Genomic DNA, 19,309 nt, shown 5'->3' on the forward strand with positions numbered 1-19,309 from the left:
ACAATAACACATGAATAACACACAATAACACATGAATAACACGCAATATCACATGAATAACACAGGGGGGAATATTCCCCGTGTTACTGCGCCGTTTTTTCCCCTGTCGCATGGGGTGTCATGGCGTGATTTCATTGGCTACGCACATTACTTCTACGTACGTAGTACTGATGTAATATTTTTTTTGTGCAAATGAGGACCATTCTTCTCACTTTATAATGTAATGCTGAAATTTAATGAGATTTCTAAATTGTGTGAAGTTGTTTTCGGTATGATCTACAAAAGCTTGATGAGGCAATATCAAAAATATTTTTTTTCCATACTTCTTGAAAAAGCGAATCATTCAAGTTTGTCTAGGATGTAGTAAATGACATGCATCAAGACTCTATTATTGTTTCTTGAAGTATTTTGTTATTTTTATGTCGTTTCTAATGTGTTTGATTGTGATGAAAAGAAATCAATTTACTTATCCTTTTCTCAAGTATCATATTTGGCTTCATCCTTTTCTTAGGAATTATCTAACTTTAAATTTGAATTGTTTTGTGATAGAAATTTTTGTGTTTATTCTCGTTGAAAGCATTTGCATCAAATATTGATCTAAGCAAATATTATTTGTTTTAGTAGTTGCTCTATCTTTTAAATAGTTATTATTTTTGTTACTAAGACACCTCTTTGATGATGGCTTATGAGAAGAGACTGTGTGTTTTGTGGTTTTTTTTAGGTGGGGTATAATGTGATTTATTTGGTAGTGTTTTGGAATTTTTTTGTTCAAATAGTTGGTGTATTTTGTTTGAATTGTTACCATTTTATGTCCTTGAATGATAACTGCTATTAGCTCCATTTTTTTGTCTTGCCCTCATAAGTTGTTGTCATGCTAATTCCGTTGATGCTATTGTCATATCATGCTAATCTAGTCACTATTATACGTGTCACCACTCTTGTCATGGCTTCTAGGCACCATTATTATCATTATTTTCGTGGATTATTATATATGTTTTTTTAACTATTTGTCGCAAGAAGGCAAAAGGCAGACTATGAGCGAATTATAATGGTAAAAGAATTTTGACACTTGATCACTTCCAAAAATTAAAAGCATTACCTACATTAGTAGACTTTAAATCATTGTGTAAATGCTAGAGAGCCATTTGGAAGTGACATACTGTACGATCTGAATGTAGTGAAAAACGTGTAAGAATCGCGACACCGGCGCTCGGGTGTAGTGTCAAATAATGAAGGGTTCTCGTATTATGGACAGATGCAGACAAAAAAATAATTCTATGAATCTAATATTAGGATAGAATCTTGGAATATGGATGCTCTCATAGGTAAAATAACAGAATTAATAGATATTAGGATTCATTGGAAGATAAATATCTTATACATTCAAGAAAATAAATGGGTTGGAGAAAATGTTAAGAAGATTGATAGCTTAGGTTTTAAACTTTAATATTTAGGTAAGCGCCACACTAGAAATGCTATAGGTGTGATTATAGATAAGAAGTTGAATGATAATGTTCTAAAAATTAATGGAATTGGATAGAATTACAACGCTTGAGATTATTTTTAATTTTATAGGTGCTTATACATCTCAAGTAGGATTACATATAAGCTCAAAAGAAAAATTTTGGAACGACCTAGAAAACTTAATACAAATGACAGCTTTTGAAGAAAGAATTTTTTTGGAGGAGATTTAAATCAACATGTTGGTAGAATGATAAAAAATTTTAGAAATATTCATAGTGATTGCGGTTTTGGAGTGATTAATGAATACGATAGAACCATATTAGATTTTGCTTTAGCCTATGAGTTTGTTTTTCCGAATACTTTATTTAAAAAAAAAGATGCGCATATTATTACTAATAAAAATGGATCTAAGAAAACATAAATTAATTATTTTCTTATGAGAAAAAAAGATCTTTGAGAATATAAATACTGTAAGGTCATTCTAATTGAAAATTTTAGTACTCAACATCAATTACTAGTTTTGAATTTTAAGATAAGGAGTTGTAAGATAAAAAATATAATGAAACATTATCATAGAATTATATCGGGGCACCCGACAAACATAAATAAAATTATTTTTATGAGTAAACTTCAAGATTTAAAGATTTGGATGTTCATGGAGAAATTAATTCTATGTGGGATAATATAACAAACTATTAAACAAGTGATAAAAGATGTAATGGGGAATCAAAAGAAACGATTTTTATGAATAAAAATAGTTAATGGTGGAATAATAATGTGTAAGAAAAGATAAAATATTATAAGTTATGTTATAAAAATTAGTTTAAATGTAAAAACTTGGAGAATTGAGAAAAATATAAGGTGGCTTGTAGTGAGTTTAAGAGAACAATTTGTGACACCAATAATTCTGCTTTTAGTGATATTTATAATATATTGGATATTAAAGATAGTTAAAAATATATGTATAAACTAGCCCAACAAAAAGAAATAAAAAAAGATTTAATTCAAGTAAAATATATTAAATATGAAAATTAAAAAAATATTTTTCTTAGAGGAAGATATTCAACATAGTGGATGAGCTATTTTGATAAACTTTTCAATGAAGTTTCTGAAAATACGACTGACCTTAGTGGTTTTCGTAATGCTAATCATGATAAATTTTTTAGTTTTACCATCTCATTAGTAACAAGAAAATTGAAAAAACTTTAAAGAAAACCAATGGTGAAAAATCAATAGGACCTGATGATATCTCAATTGAAGTGTGGATATATTTATGAGATTTGAGAGTTTTTGGCTTATGAAACTCTTTAATATTATTTTAAAAACTAAAAAGATATTTGAGAGGTGAAGAAAGAGTATTTTGGTTTCCATTTTCAAGAATAAATGGGAAGCACAAGAGTGTGTAATTATAGATGAATTAAGTTAATGTGTCATACTTTAAAATTATGGGAGAAGGTAATTGAACATGGATTAAGACGTTGTTGACCTCACTTTTGGTTGAGATATAGCTTTTCCTTCTTAGTAGCCTAGGGTCTAGTCATAAGATTTTATTGTTTTCCTAGAGGACTTGAAAAGGAATTCTCACAATTAGAAATTCTACACTATTTTATGCTCAACTTGAAGTTTCACATATTGGTCATAACCTCTACAACTTAGTAGGTGGGGTCAATATGGTGGAGCTCAAGGAGAGTTCCCATAGGATGCTTAAGCCTTAGGACTAACCCTGGGTGGTCTGGTCTTGGTTAGGCTCGCTTGCACACACTACACTTTTTCACACCCCAAACCTTAAGACCACTTGCCCTTGATTTGGTCTCTTGACTCCTTTTGGAAAGCTCATATGGGTGGACCCATACCCCTAAACCTTGGCTAAGAGGGTTAGGACCAGCATGTTGAACATCCAAAATGAATCCTCATATGGCTCCTATTGGTTTAACATGGTTTCATGGCTTACTTGCCCATCTTGGCCCAAAATCACCAAATTAGCAAAATACCCATACAACCCTAATTTTTGCCAAAAATCTCAAAATTACCCAAAATATCCAAATTTGTCCAAAAGTCGTCTCAAATGACCCACTCCTACTTAAATTGACCAAAATTCACCAAAATCACCAAATTTTCAAAATACCCTCAAAATTGTCCAAAAATTCCCAAAAAAGTCTAAAATCATCCTAAATATTCCCAATTTCAATTTTTAGCCATGACATTGACCCAATTTGACCAAAAGCCCCAAATTGCTTTTAAAGGCTCAACTTCCCCAAATTAACCCCAATCTTGGCACAATTGACTCCAATCTTGCCCAATTTCATTTTCAAATCAAAATTCAACATTCCTAAGACCAATTGAAACCAAATACAAACCCAATTTGACTCAATTGCAAGCTCAATTTCACCCAAATAAAAAAAGCCCCAATTTTGACCATATGTCCAAATTTCCCAAATTGGTCTTCCAATTCAATTCAAAATCACTTGAAATCCTTTCTAAACTCTTCATGACATCTTCTTATATCAAATTAAACATTGGGTTAGCCCAAACTTTAATCCAATTCAACCCAAACTCAAGCCCAACATACTATTTCCAAAAGCCCATCAAAACTAAACCCGACTCTTAATTCCTTGAAATCAAAAGCCCACATGACAAAATCATTTTATCATCCAATTAAATCAAACTATACACCATGATATTTGTAACTTTAGCCCCTTCCACATTTGGAATCATGACAACACCATTTAAAAATTATCCAAAATTCAAAAAATCCTTTTCATGCAAAATCAGCAAGCCAAAGGGAAGCCATGAACCCATTCCCAAGCCATAGGCGAGCCATGTAATCTTTGCTATTTGCCACCTCACCAAGCTATTAATGGCAAGAGGACAAGCCTCCTTAAAAAGGTTTTAACCCTTTTAATGACACACTTAAACCCATGCTTAGCCCAAATCCTTTGGATGGAGACCTCTCCGCACAATTTCAGCTGGCTCACCTGGCCTTGGCCAGCCATGGGGAGTCACCCAAGCTATTTCCATAAGGCTAGCCCCAAGCAGACCCAAGCACCCAACCTAGCCCAAAACCCTTTCCATTTCAATTAATAACCTTTACCTTTACACATGTCAACCCCAAATTGACTGCATCATAACCTAGCCCTGCCCTTCCTGAGCCAGATGGTGACTCCTACTTGGCCGGCCAGCCACCGTGGCTGCCGGAAAATCAAAATCCAAAAACTCCACCCTGGCTAAAACTCAAAATTGAACCCCACCTGATATGCACAAGTTCAATTGACCATTGGAGCCTTTCTTCCCTCCACCTAGGTAACCTCCCAACCACCTCAGTCTTCCATGGTAGCCATCACAATCTCCTCTATTTAAACTCACCCTCCACGATGACGAGAGAGCTTGAAATTCCTTGAAGAGATTCTACCAAATTGTTCCCAGAGCTTCTTCAATACCTCTTGAGTTCAACCCAACATTCCGCAAGTCTTCAAACCCACTGCCTTTTGGAGCTCAAAATTAAGCCCGAAACAGGACATCCCTCTAGACTCCATCAAATACAAATTAATTGCACCAACACCATCCTCTGAGTGAGAGAAGAAGATCCCACACAAAAGCCCTATCATCAGACCACCCTAGGGTAGACTTTGATTAACACCCCAAATTGGCCTTGGTCGAAATCGTACCTAGGCAATTCATCATGGCCCAAGGCTTCATCTGGGAGCTCTATGGACTTAACTTAAGTTTTTGGAAGCACCCAATCGATGCCACACCTCTTGAGCAAAGGTATTGAACTCTCCCATTGAACCGAGCTTATTTTAATTCTCCATGCTCATAGACTTGATTTAAGGCTTGATTAACCGTATGGACATGTTCTCCTAGTCTAGATGAGTCAATAGGAACAAATCTCAATTTGGTTGAGTATCGAGAGAGATTAATGTTTAAAGTTGAACGATTCTCGGGCTAGGGATTTGGGGACGTTGAACGGATGCAGTCAGTTTCCGCGTGTATTGGATGGATGGATGAGATCGAGCCGGACGGAAGAGCTGGGTACATGAACAGCGGGCCGAGTCAGCGCTGACTCGGATGGAGGTGCCGAACCAGAAGACGCCGTGTGGAGGCTTCAGAGACGCCGAGGATGATGTGGCGCCGCGTGGTTTAAATAGAAAAATAGGGATTTTATTTATTTATTTAATGGTCAGAATTTTAAAAATCCATATCTTGGTGTAGAGAAATCACAAAAATAAAATAAAAAAACCTTCTTGCTTAGTGAACAGAAGAGAACAATGTGGAAATGGTTTCATGTCTGTTTGATGCATGTATGATTTTTAATTAATTAAACAGTGATTTTCTTATTTGGATTCTCCATTTGCATAGACATTTCACCATGACATGGGACCATGGGGCTTTTGATGTCTCTGTTGTTAGGCATCTCTCTTGATTTTTCCAAGATCAGGGAGCATCTCTAACCAGAGATCTCTAATTTTCAAGTTAATGACCTCTGTTTTAGTATAAAAATTATAATAATTAAAATATTCATCAGAAAAATACAAAACTTGTTTTGGTAGGTTTACTGTGGTTAGAGGACCCTAGAAGAGGACCCTAGAAAAAATAGACCCTAGAAAAAATATAAACTTAGTTTAACTCATTAAAAAAATCCTAATTATCACAAACCCCTAAAAATGAAATAAAATTAAATTGGAGTAAATATAAATGTAAATGCCATAAAAATACCATAAAAATTATTTATCACAATAATTAAAATTAGAGGAGCTCCCCATAAAATTTTTAAGTCAATTGGAGTTAATTTGATCACTAAAATGGATTAATTAAGTGAAATGACATTTTTGATACTAAAATAATTATAATAATTAAAATACAACTAAAAAAATCACCAAATTGGTTTTGGGAGCTCCTTATGACAAGAGGAACCTAAGTAAAATAAAATGTAATTAAAATAAATATTTTATTTTTAAGCGTTTAAATAATTAAGAATGAATTTTAAAATCATAAAAATTGTAAAATTGTAAAAATACACTAAAATGTCACATTTGACTTCCTGATCACTTGGGACCAATTAGAATAATTTTCATAATTTTCTAAGTTAAGATATTAATTTTTGAAAGCAAATGAATTTTCTTGAATTTTTCATTAAAATAATTCTAATAATTGAAATATAAATAAAAAAAATATGAAATTTGTTTCTTTGGGTTCCCTAACCTCAGAGAGATTTAAGAAAGATGTGAAACTTAATTTTCCACTTAAATAATATTTTATATTTAATTAATACTCAAAACAAATAAATAATTATAATAATTAAATTAAACCTCTAAAAATAATGAAAATTGGTCTAAGTGGACTCTGACTTAGGTGAACCTCCAATAATTTCTTAAGGACAAAAGTTTTGTTTTGGGTGAGTTATTAAATTTTTATTGAAAATCTCTATTTTTGCATTAAAATAATTATAAAATTAAACAAATTCAGAAAAATCACATTTTTTTCTCTGATGTTTTAATTAACCCATGAGTAGGGTAACATAAAAATTTTAAAGTAATTTGAGTTTGATTTAATGAATTATAAGATGTTAAGGCCTTAAAGGCAAAACGGTAATTATAAAATTTAAGCCTTAATTAATGTTTAGGTTTAGCCAAAAGGTAAATGGGTAATGAATGAGCTTAATGGACACGTCTTGGTGATTGAAATATGAAAGGTGTAAATGGTAGCAACCAATCTCACTTTGGTCTCATTAAAGATAAATTTGTAATTTTTCAAATTGATAAAATTTGGAAGAATAATTAAATAGGAAGATATTAAGGGGAGAGGTTTGACTTTGGAAGATTGTAATCGACTAACTTAAAACCCCAATCAACGGTTTTAAAATGATTTATGATTCTTGATAAGGATTAAAAGTATAAATATTCAAATTTTTCTAAAAGTTATAAATCTACCCCTTAAGTTTTAAGGGCTTAGTGGTGAATTAGGTTTGATCGAAATCTTTGTCTAATGAGGTTTAGAAAATGACATATAATTAATTTGAAACTTTTTTTAAAAAAAAAAAACCCTTTAAGCTCATTCTAAAATCAAACCGGCTAAGTTTCTTAATTAAGCCAAATTGCCCCTAAGGGCCTTTTACCCACATAATTCATAAGTGAAACATCAAGTGATAATTACCCCACTTAAAGGGATAATTAATACATCAAGGTTAATACATCAAGGTTCAATACATCAAGGTTCACTAAGCATAAGAATATGGATTGGGTGATCCATATAGCAAACATAATAAGACCAAAATAAACTCGAGACGATTTGAGGGACTGTGAAATGTCTAGGATATTACTCAGAACTTTTTATAATACTTTGGGAATCTCGGAGGACACTTGAACTTATTCTGATTTGCTTAATGGAATCACTCTAGAGATGAACAAATTGGACCCACCAATATATAACATAAGATCTGGTAGAGATGTCTCAAATCTATATTGTTTGCTTTCTCTACAAGCATGTTTTAATCCCTGCAAAATTATACATATGTTTTGCAAATACTGATCTTTTAGGTGGAGGAACGAGAAGAATTGACAGGTACGTTTTTAAGTTATTGCATTGCAAGTTACTTTTATTTGCATATTTTCTTCCCTGCTTATAAACTTGCATGATAAACAACAAAGTCACCCTGCGTGTCAAAGTTGAAGCATTTAGGATAGTCATAAAACTGAAACCAAAACCAAAATCAAAACAAGATAAAATTCACCGCCACAACAATAAAAATATAAGACAACACAAAATTTAATCACAAATAAAAAAACAAAACTAAACAAAAATTGCAACTAAAAAAAATTGCAACTAAATTAAAAGGTCTCTATCGGATGATTGAGAATCCCTCGGAAGAGGTAATCTACGATTGCTAACAAGATTTCCCACGCTCTAAATGAAATTATGAAACTCATTAAGTTGAGTTTGGTAAATTCATTTGGACTAAGTGAATCCGAAGAAAAATAGTGGTGTTGGAACGAGAGAACCGTGAGATCCTAATCGGTGTCGCTCTAATCAACTTTAACATTCCCATAATATTTAAATAACCATGACTTTAGGAAATATTTGATTTGACATCAAGACTCGACACATTAGAAAATTTAAACTTACTACGACGAGGAGCTTGGAGCTAGCATTGTGGGCAACACAACCATCTTCAACAACAAAACATGTCTACACCAGCTAAACCATTCTTTAAAATTAAACAACTGAGCCATACAACTTCGATGTTGTTTGCCTAGTGCAGCATTAATCCTCTACTTTCTTTTAGGCTTTTGTATAGCTCTGCCATACAATATAAACTTTAACTCGTTTTAGGACTCCGAGGTTGTCGTTTGTCGCGACCTAAATTCTCACATATTTCAGGCTATTTGTTATCGTTTCACACGAATGTAAGCCCTAATTAATAAAATTGACAGAATGAAACACTTAAATATATCTCATCTAAATTGAAGCCAAACAGTAGTATAGCTTGGGAAGTCATCGATGTTCTCCTCAGGATCCGTGATATCCTCTAGTTCTTCCTTTGGATTCCTGAAATAAATGTTCCAAATTTGAGCTATTCCCTCTTTACACCTTTTTTCAGCATCCGTGACATTCTCAAGTTCGATCATTTGAAATTCTTGATGACAATATCCCCTGATTTTTATCGAGAATTTTCTTAGATGACTTCGATTATCTAAGATGTAATTCACTATAAGGGCTTTTCTTTAAAGAAAATTTTTAAGAACTCAGCTTAATATATACCATATTTAATTTTTCGTATTAATTATGGGAACTTGTCGGTCAACATAAAATAGTTTCGCACACCAAACAAATATCATATATTTCTTAGTTTATTTGATCGAATCTCACCCTCAAGTTTTGTATTTATCTTTCGAGATAGATACATAGCTTGAGTTATAAGTACTCTTTCATCTAAACTTTGAAAGATATGAAATCGGTTTGATTTCATGTTTTTTTAAACTTACATATATATATATATATATGTGCCGACAGACATGATACAAAATTTCTTATAATCTATTTTGATTTATGCTGGACAAGTCTACCATGGAAGCTATACATTTATTGAGAGGTTTGATGGAAAAGTACAGAGAGAGTAAGGCGGATTTTCATATGACTTTTATTGATTAAGAGAAAACTTCCGACACGGTTCCAAAAAAAGTCATTTGGAGAGTTCTAGAAAAGAAAGGGGATGATATGACTAATATTCAAGTCTTGAAAGATATGTATACTAGAGATGTTACTTTTGTTCGGACAGGAGGATTGATCAATTCTTTTTCTAGTTCAGTTGAATTACATTAAGGATTGGCTTTAAGCCCATAGCCTTTTGCTTTATTTATGGATGCTCTTATTGGACATTTATAGAAGGATGTACTTTGGTGTGTGCTTTTCGTTGATGATATCTTTCATGTAGATAAGACTTGAGAAAAAGTTCAAGAAAAACATGAATTATAGAGGTCTACATTGGATTCTAAAGGCTAGGGGTGTTAATTCGGGTCAACGGGTAGGGTTCGGGTCCGACCTGAAAATTTTCCGACCCGAATAGGGTCAACTCGAACCCGACCTAAATAATAAACGGATCAAAAGCTAAGACCCAAAACCCGAACCTGACACGAAATTTCATGCTTATTCAGGTCGTGTTTGGGTTTTCAGTTTCAACTCGAACCCTACTTGAATAATAAAAATGTTGAATTCTCTGACCTGAACCCGACTCGAAAATTATTCGGGTCAACCCTAACCCATATTTTCGAGTTGAGTTAGAGTTGCGGCGACGTGTAAGGCCAATTTTTGACACCCATACATACTAAAGGCCTTCGTTTAAGTAGATCTAAAACTGAATACATGTAATGTAATTTTAGTAATAGTAGCTCTAGTGACATAGTTGTAACTATTGGCGATCAAATCATTAGAAGATGTGAATGTTTTAAATATCTCGGGTCGATTGTTCAAATTGATGGTAATATAGATGAGGATGTTATTAGTGAAATTCAAGTTGGCTAGTTGAAGTGGAGGAATGCATTAGGCCTATTGTGTGATAGATAAGTATCGCTTAGACTTAATGGAAATTTTTATAAGATGGTGGTGAGACCTTCAATGTTTTATGGCGCAAAATATTGGCCTTTAAAAGAGAAGCATAAAACAAAGTTAAGTATTGCTGAGATGAGAATGCTTAGGTGGATGAGTGGCGCTAATTTAGAGACAAAATGCGAAATGAATCTATACATGAAATGGTTAATGTAGCTCCAGCGTAGAGAGATCCGTCTTAGATGATTTGGTCACATTAAATGTCGACCATTTGATGATTTAGTCAGGACGACTTATGCTAAGAAAGACAGAGGTAGACTTGAGTCTTGGGCATATTGCATAAAAAAATGATCTCAATCTACTAGAATTAAATGAAATTATGACACTCAATAAGTCAATGGAGAAAAAGGATTTATGTTGTCGACCCCATTTAGTGGGATATATGCTTGCTGCTGTTGTTGTTGTTGTTAGAGCTGTAAACAATTCGAACCTGAGTGAGCTTAGATTTGGCTTGTGTTCGGCTCGTTCGAAATTGGCTCGTGTTCGAAATAGTTTGCAAACAGTGTGTTCGTGTTCCGCTTGAAATTGACTTGCTAGAATATAAAATCATTATAATAATTAATTTTTTAAATAAAATTAAAATAATAATTTTATCAAAAAAATTTATTTGCTTTAATAATTTAGTTTCAAACCATAAAACATTGGTTAACTAAAGAAGATTTCAAGAATAAATTTCATACAAAATTTTACATAATAAGAATATTAATATTATTTTACAAATTTTTAAATAATAATAACAAATTTATTACAAAATTTGCAATTTACAAACTAAACAAGAGTACAAAATTACAAATAAAATCTCTAATAAAAATCAAATCTTAAAAAAATATTTGTATTGCATATTTACATTTAGAAAATTACCTTTACACTTGTTCATACACTTATGACTTACATAAACCTAAAAAATTCAAAAAAATACAATAAATTTAAACTCTATGATTTTATACTAAGTCCACAATATTTATGCTTGACGATCCAATAAGTAGTGATTAGTGAATGACGACCAGTCAGTGATGATCTTGCACGTGCAATTTTTAGTTATGCATTAGGAAAAAAAGAACAAATTAGAGATGAAAATAAAAGTGAAGATGTAATTATTAATTGAGTCTCAGATTTATGAACTCCTTTCATCACTTTCAACTAAATCAACTTTACGGTTGCAAAATTTATGTGCCTTTCAAGCATAATGAAATTAGAGTTTATATCTAAGGCATCAATTTAAATTCCAAACAAACTATTGTAATCCTCCATTATGGTTTGCGTAGTGTTGCCTTCCAAAGTGCAAAAGAGTAAGAATAATAATCTTATGCAATTTTATTTATTCTTATATTTAAAATGGCTGCAAACACTTATGTCATACCAATAATGACATTTTATCAATTGTAAACATCATAGCCTCTAATATCATCAAATAATGAGATTCTCAAAGCAAACCAAACCATTGCACAAGCACCAAAGAAAATCAAGCAGTAAATAAATCTGTAAGCAAGCTAAGAATAACCCAGCAACATGAATAACCAAGCTAGGCATCATGAATAACCTAGCCTTAAGATGACAACATGAAATCTGTAATCAAGCTTAGAATAAAAAAGCTTTTAGCAAGGCCCCAAATCGTACCATTGTTGTCAATGTTTGCCTAAATTTTGCATTCCAAATCAGCTAGAAGATAAAGCGAGGAGGAGAGGTGGGAGGGAGAAAGAGATAGGGAGAGAGATGTTTAATGCATTGAGTGAATTGAGTTTGGATTAAAACAAGAAAACTGAAATTTAAGAAGATAACATAATATATATTGCTAAAAAAACTGTTTTACATGATTTAGCTTAAATCCTGGCTACCTTTGAGTTGCCAACATTTATCAAATTCCCAAAATACACTTTTATGTAAATTTGATGGTTAATTTCAAGATGCAACACATTGCTCTACTTGTTGTCTAGGATGATTCATATAGTATTTTGGGGTACATTCCTATTTATTTGCACATCTAACACCTATACTTTGCTTTTTTTAAATTTAAGCCACCCAAATCTCTTATATGACATAAATCATATGTCTATTTTAACTTCTAAAAAGTGAAATACACCTTTTTCATTCATAGGTAAGGTGTCATATATGTTAAAAATTAACGTTTATATAAATACACAAGAATTGAGTAATATGCATGCAAATCTTCCTAGTATTTAATGCACGAGGTCAAAGTTTTCTAATGTTGTAGTTGTTATAATTAGGCAATGCAAAGTTCCAAACTACACCTTTTGATTTTTTAATTGATGAAGAACTTAATTGAATGCCGCCAAAACAATTTCTTCTTGTGAAGGGTATATCTGCTGTAAGCATGCCTTTATATTTTGGAATATTTATGAAGATATCACACTATTCTTATGTATTTACAAGAAGAGAAATTTATAAACGGACAACCATTCACACAATCACGCAATGCTTTACCAAATTAAAGTGACAAGCATTCATACAATCCTTATGAAATTTAAGAATGCACAATGACCGAATCACAGCTCACAACAAAATCCTTATATCAGATCTCATCCATAAACAAAATCAGATATAGAGGCAATAGTCGAATCACATCACAAATGCTTAAAACTGTATGGAATTAATGTTTAAACTTGTGTGAATCACATCACAAATACACAATAGCCGAAACACAACTCACAAGAAAACTCTTATATTAGATGTCATCCATAAAAAAATCGGAATTAGAGGTAAAATGCAAGATATTACTCCCAAAAACTTCAAATACTAGGTTTAACTAAAAAAAACTAAATAAATCTAAAAGAAATTTAAGAAAATTTAGGCTAAGAGGCAAACCTGAAGATAAATATAAAATATTAAAGAAAAGATACGTAAAGATAACACCTCGGTAGCCTTACTAGCTACCAAGCAAGAATAGCGAGCAACCAAGCAAGAATACTGAGTAGTCGAGCGAACGCCGACTCGGCGAGGACAAAGATACTTTATCAATGACAAATAAAAGTAGAGATTAGAGAACGAACACAATTAAAAAACCCTAAGCTCTTGCAGCCAAAAGCTTTTCATGATTTTGAGAGGAGAAGGAGAAGACTCAAAAGTGGGAGAGGCGGCCTAAAGCTTTCGCGATTTTGAGAAACGGGAAGGGGCCGGGTTAGGGTTTTTTTTCTTAATATGTAATATATTATATTAATTATATAACTTATACTTTATAAATATAATAATTATATAACTAATACAGAACTACGAGTATGTTATTATTAATAATTTATAATATATTATAGGATTTAGTTTTTTAAAAATAGGATTTAATTTTTTTAAAATATGATAAATTCTTTATTTAAAAATCTTTGTTAATTATAATTTACAACATTTAATTTATGAAACACACACACACACACTCACACGCACACGCATATGTATATATATATATATACATATATTTATTTGGGAGCCTATTCGAGCCAAAAACGAACTAACAAATGTTTGTTCGTGTTCGGCTCGTTTACATTTCGAGCTTAAAAATTTGTTCGTGTTTGTCTCGTTAGGCTTAACGAACGAGCCGAACAAGAGCTGCTTAACAAGGTGAACACGAGCTATTCGCGAACGACGAACCAATTTGATAGCCCTAGTTGTTGTTGTACCAAAAATAAGAAATTCTTATTCAAAGCATCTCTTTTAATGATTATAAAGCATCTCTTTCAATAATTATTTTCTTTTATCTTTTTGATTCCTATCTTGTTTTCCCAAATCGACAAAACTGTTTCTATTTAATTTCTACACTTCTTTCTTCACAATTCTAATTCATCCCTCTTTAAAACTAAGGTAGAATTCAATAAGAAACCAAGCTATTTGAACGCAAATTTTAGAAGAAAGAAAAAGAAGAGGTTAAGCTAGAAGAATATCATAAAGGCTCAGTATCAGAGCAGAGCATACCAACCTAAGAATCAAATATGCATGCTAACAATTTCATTAATTAACATATCAAAATGCCACCCTTCGTCATTTAGGGTGCATTTGTTTCGGCTGTTACTGTACGAAATCTCAGTTCAAAAGCTGCTACGGAAAATTTGCTGTTCAAAAACTGGTGTTTCTGTTTGAAAAATACGGTTTTGAAAGTGTTGTCTATGGACAAATATCTGAAATACCCCTCAGTAAATATTATCTAGAATTCATTAAGCAGGAGGAATGCAAAGGTAAAGTAAAAATTAAATAAGAGAAAGCTAGATTTTAGAAATTGTATTTTTTCTAAAATTTATTGCATTAAGTAAAATTTAAAAATAAATGATCATCAAAATGAACAAATATTTGGAATGAAGCCAATGATTATGATTCGAGTTCTTTTCAATCACAATACCTTTATCATGAACAAAATTTATTTAATATAAAACCACAAGGGAATTTAGTATCATATGCCTTAAAATAAATAGAATTAGGCAGGTATTCCCATGATATCATAACTAATGAGGAATAACCTCTAGCATTCGAGGACTGGCCATTGAAGTTTGAACTTGCTGAAATCAAAGATATTTAAGTTGGATCGTTATGAAACTGATTTGAACCCAAATTTGAACATGGTTCAAACCCATATCACTAAAATATTGGGTGATTTACATATATACGAGACAGGTTTTATGTTTTTACATAGCTAGCTCCCAAATTTGAACATGATAAAGGCAAATTATTTCAGCATTATTATATTCGATAAGAGTTAATAACTACGGTTAATATTTTTATATTATTCCATGAAAGTGAAAGTTTTCAATAAAAAAGATCAGGCTATAATATTATATTTATGGTGGCTTTTAATGCATGCTGCTTGCTCTATCCAAGATGTGAAAAAAAAACACTGTTATTGAAAAACAACGCTGGACTTTCCCAAAGAAAAAAAAAAACAGCGCAGAGGCAAATTAATAAATCACGGGCGAAATTTTTGAACGTGGGAGACTCTCCGCGGTGGCGCCATAGGTAAATTACAAGCCGCGATGCTCCATGATTCTCAACTGCATTTGGCTAAAATGCAAAAAAAACACGCATTTTCAATCGAGAAGCTGAAACAAACGCACCCTTAATGTATAGTTCTTGGTGAGTGGCTTTGATATTGTATTTTGCTGCGGTATGATCTATGATTAAGAATAACTATCAGTAAATTTGTCCTTGTTTAACTATACTAGAGGTCTTTATATATGTTTGTCTTTACTAATGCATATGTAGATATGGATTATTTTTGGTTGGATGAGTCTTTGGATGGCCTTCAAATTCATTCCAAGTTCTTTGCAGATCTTTCTCATGTCTGTCAATTACATACGCAAATTGTCAAAACATCCTGATACTTTTAATATTACTTTATTACCTTTGTTGCTTTTCATAATTGGCGCACTTTGCATGCATTAGTTATTTTTGGGAGTTTGTTCTGCACCATATGATTTCTTATTTCATCATACTTTTATTGGGAACATTTTGTTTACAGCCGAAAATCTATTATTATTTTTTTGCTTGTTTAATATAAAAAACTTAACCTGATTGTGGAAGAATGATTTATATTTGTTTTTTCTGTTTTTTGGGGTATGGTGGGTGATGAGCATTGGCTAAATTCTTTACAAATGGCTGATTCATGTCTTAACTCTGATTTATAGCTGGCCGCAACTGGAGTAGCTGTTCTGGTGGTGGATAGGCTTGGCCGGAGACCCTTATTAATCGGAGGTGTTAGTGGAATCGTATGTTTCTTTCTTTAATAAACTGAACAATCTTTACTACATTTCAAAAAACTTGGAACCAGAACATCTGGGGTACCATTGCGAAGAAAAATTTGATCTGAGTTGCTTTGTTTTTTGTTCTCTAACTGCGTATTAAGTAAAATTGGTGGATCAATAACTACAAGTGCTTGCATAGATTTTATTTTAAATTAGTTTGGTTATTTCAATTTCTGCTTGTCGATAATGCGAAGGTTGTGTGAAGGATTATTGTCATTTTGCTTGTTGTGTAATGGAACTCTTGTTAGGCGCATAATGTAGCGAAGTTTAAATATGCATGATACGGCTTATTGTTCCTGTGAATTACACTTTTTGTTATTACTAATGAATAATAGAAGAGACCAAACTCTAGCTGCTGAATTGTTTTTCTTTTCTCCAATATTCTTTTATCAATTTTTTTATTAGATTTGTATTTTGATCAGATCATATCACTTATAATTTGATTTAGTACTATTTTTAAGATATTGTTAAGTTCCAATCTTTTACTTATGCAAAGAATCATTAAACATCCTGGCTTACCTTTTCATATTTGTTGTTTTATGTGCTTGTTCAAATGAATACATTTATGAAGTAACTTCTTTTCAATATGCTACAAATCTCATTAATCTAGAAGCCAACATGTTATCAATCATAGAATTTTGAACTAGGTCTTGGTGTAGTTGCTCATAATTTAGCTCTAAATCATGTGTTCATGAGTTTCATCCTTACACCTCTCATCGCCACTAAAAATCCAGGTGTGTATTCCATTTTGCTCTTATATCAAGGGTTTGTCCCTCCAATGACTATCCTTGTTCCCACTTTATAAAATATATGGGATAGGTTTCTATTCTTATAAAAACCATAGAACGCTTTTTATTCATGAACTGCTGATTACTTTAACACTTGAATGGATTGCAACCAATGAGTTTAAAGCACAATTTGCGAAGGAATGTGTAAGTATTTTTGGGCTTGAAGCACAAAGCATGATGTGAAGTAGCACCTAAATTCGGAAACTGCTTTTTTTAATTTAATCTTATACATTTATAATGCTAAATATGTTGTAAATGAACTGGCAAACATTTGCGGTGGGATTGTAGCCCTTGGTGGAGGTTGGGTAATGCAAGATATATCGAAATCTAATGGCTAGAGAATTGTTGACTGATCCACCCTAGGGTGTATCACTATTTTGTACAGTCCTGTTAAAGGCACCAGAAACTTGATCTGTTTCGTAGCTAATTGATTGAGTTATTAAATTAGGTATTATTACTCCATGGGGTTTCTCACGCAAATATGCATATCGTTTCAGTAATATAAGAATATCGAGCTCAGATTATCGATATCACAGAGAAGTGTGGTATGAAATTCCTTAGGCTAAGTCTTAGTCTACTATGTTTAGGTCTTAGTTTGGAATGTCAATTAAGGTGGCTTTTCTAACTGACTAGACAAATTGGTTTGGTAAATTTCAAGAGGTAAAAACTACTTTTCTCATGTGCTTACATAAGTGGATTATAGGATCTAATACTTTGACTATTTATTGTGGCTAGTGATAAATAGAACCATTCATCTTCTTTACTCTTTGTCTAGTGCATAAAGAAGTTTGGTTAACCTAGTATTAATTTCTTAAACCCTATATTTAGAGTCTCCAATTTATACCCTCAATTTGGCTAACCCAATTTATACCCTCAAATTGGTTAGGATTCTAGCCTCACTCTAGAGCCCCCAATTTACACCCATCAAAACATATTTCTCTATCTACTTGCATCTCTCTATAGATTACTTTTGCTTCATACCCTATAGTTCAATGTGGTTCTTCATAGTTCATGTCATAGCTCTCTCGAGTTTTTATGGTGTACATATAATTTTAACAGTTAATATGGCCAGTACAAAAGGTAAATAATGCACAGAAAGAAAACCATCACATTAAAGTTTAAAAATCAATCCTAAAAGCATCCTACACATCCCAAAAATCTTTCTTATTCAACACAAGAGAAGGGTCACAAAATATGAAGAACACCACAGAAGACATGATCTTGGCACAAACAAATCCACTAAATATGTGTTTACAACAAGTATAAGACATTAGATAACAATATACTTAGCTTTTGCCATCGGAAAAAGAGATACAAATTCCTTCAACAATGCCTCCTATTGTTCATTGCATTGCTGATACAAGTTCCTTGCAATTTTCTCTCAAAATCCTCTCTCCAATCGCTTGAGAGAAGGTAAAAATCTACATTTTCTACTCCTACCTATGACCTCTTGACGTTCATGGAGAATTTAAGGTCTTGGAAATGCCAAAAAGTGTTATTCCAAAAGTCTGAATCTGTCAAATAACTCCACAAGTCATGCTGAAACCGCCTCAAACAGTTCTGGCGCCTAGGCGCCACCTTCTCAGGTAAGTTGGGAAACAACTGGCGCCTCCATGGCGCTAGAACTTGGTGCCCAGGTGCCAACCCGCTGTTTGCTCAATAGCTCCATTTGCCTCTTTTACAGTCAGTTTTCGCTCCAGTTTGCTCCAAATTTCCTACCTTTTATACCTGCAACAAAAATATGGAAATACCTTCCTTTAAAGTGTAATTTCATAAAAATAAATGTTAAACATAAAAGAAAATTAGCATGCTACAAGACTTATCATTTACCTTCGAAGTTAAGCAAATCGGAGACATTGAAACAAATGCTTAATATATGCAGTTATTTTTGAAGGGCTTTTTAAATGATACATACAAATACTAAATCTAACATGCAACACCCTTGCTAAGTTAGCTATAAACAAAGTATTGATAAGGGCATTGAAGAATTGGAGATAAAAACATGAAAATATTCTAACTTTATGTGGAAATTTGAGAAGATCTTGAAAAATAAACCGGGGCATAGGAAACTCTTGACTAGTTTATTCTCTTCTTATTTTATGTTAATTTAATTTTTATTTCAGAAGTATTTGCTTTCCTAATTTAGGTTACATATACTTGTTAAATTCGTAAATTAGGAGAGATTATTCTCTCTCTCTCTCTCTCTCTCTCTCTCTCTCTCTC

At 32.4% G+C, this 19,309-nt stretch overlaps 1 protein-coding gene across 1 annotated transcript in view; it reads left to right on the plus strand.

Moving 5' to 3' along the window:
* LOC110022813 (D-xylose-proton symporter-like 2) overlaps positions 1 to 19,309 on the plus strand; it is a 78,699-nt gene that overhangs the window by 24,527 nt on the left and 34,863 nt on the right. The window contains exon 11 of the mRNA XM_020721927.1: positions 16,182 to 16,262. Coding sequence (XP_020577586.1) covers positions 16,182 to 16,262 — 81 coding nt within the window. The remainder of the gene's footprint in view (positions 1 to 16,181; positions 16,263 to 19,309) is intronic.

This window comes from Phalaenopsis equestris, unplaced genomic scaffold (genome assembly GCF_001263595.1).
Source record: "Phalaenopsis equestris unplaced genomic scaffold, ASM126359v1 Scaffold000202, whole genome shotgun sequence".
Classification (NCBI taxonomy): Eukaryota; Viridiplantae; Streptophyta; class Magnoliopsida; order Asparagales; family Orchidaceae; genus Phalaenopsis; species Phalaenopsis equestris.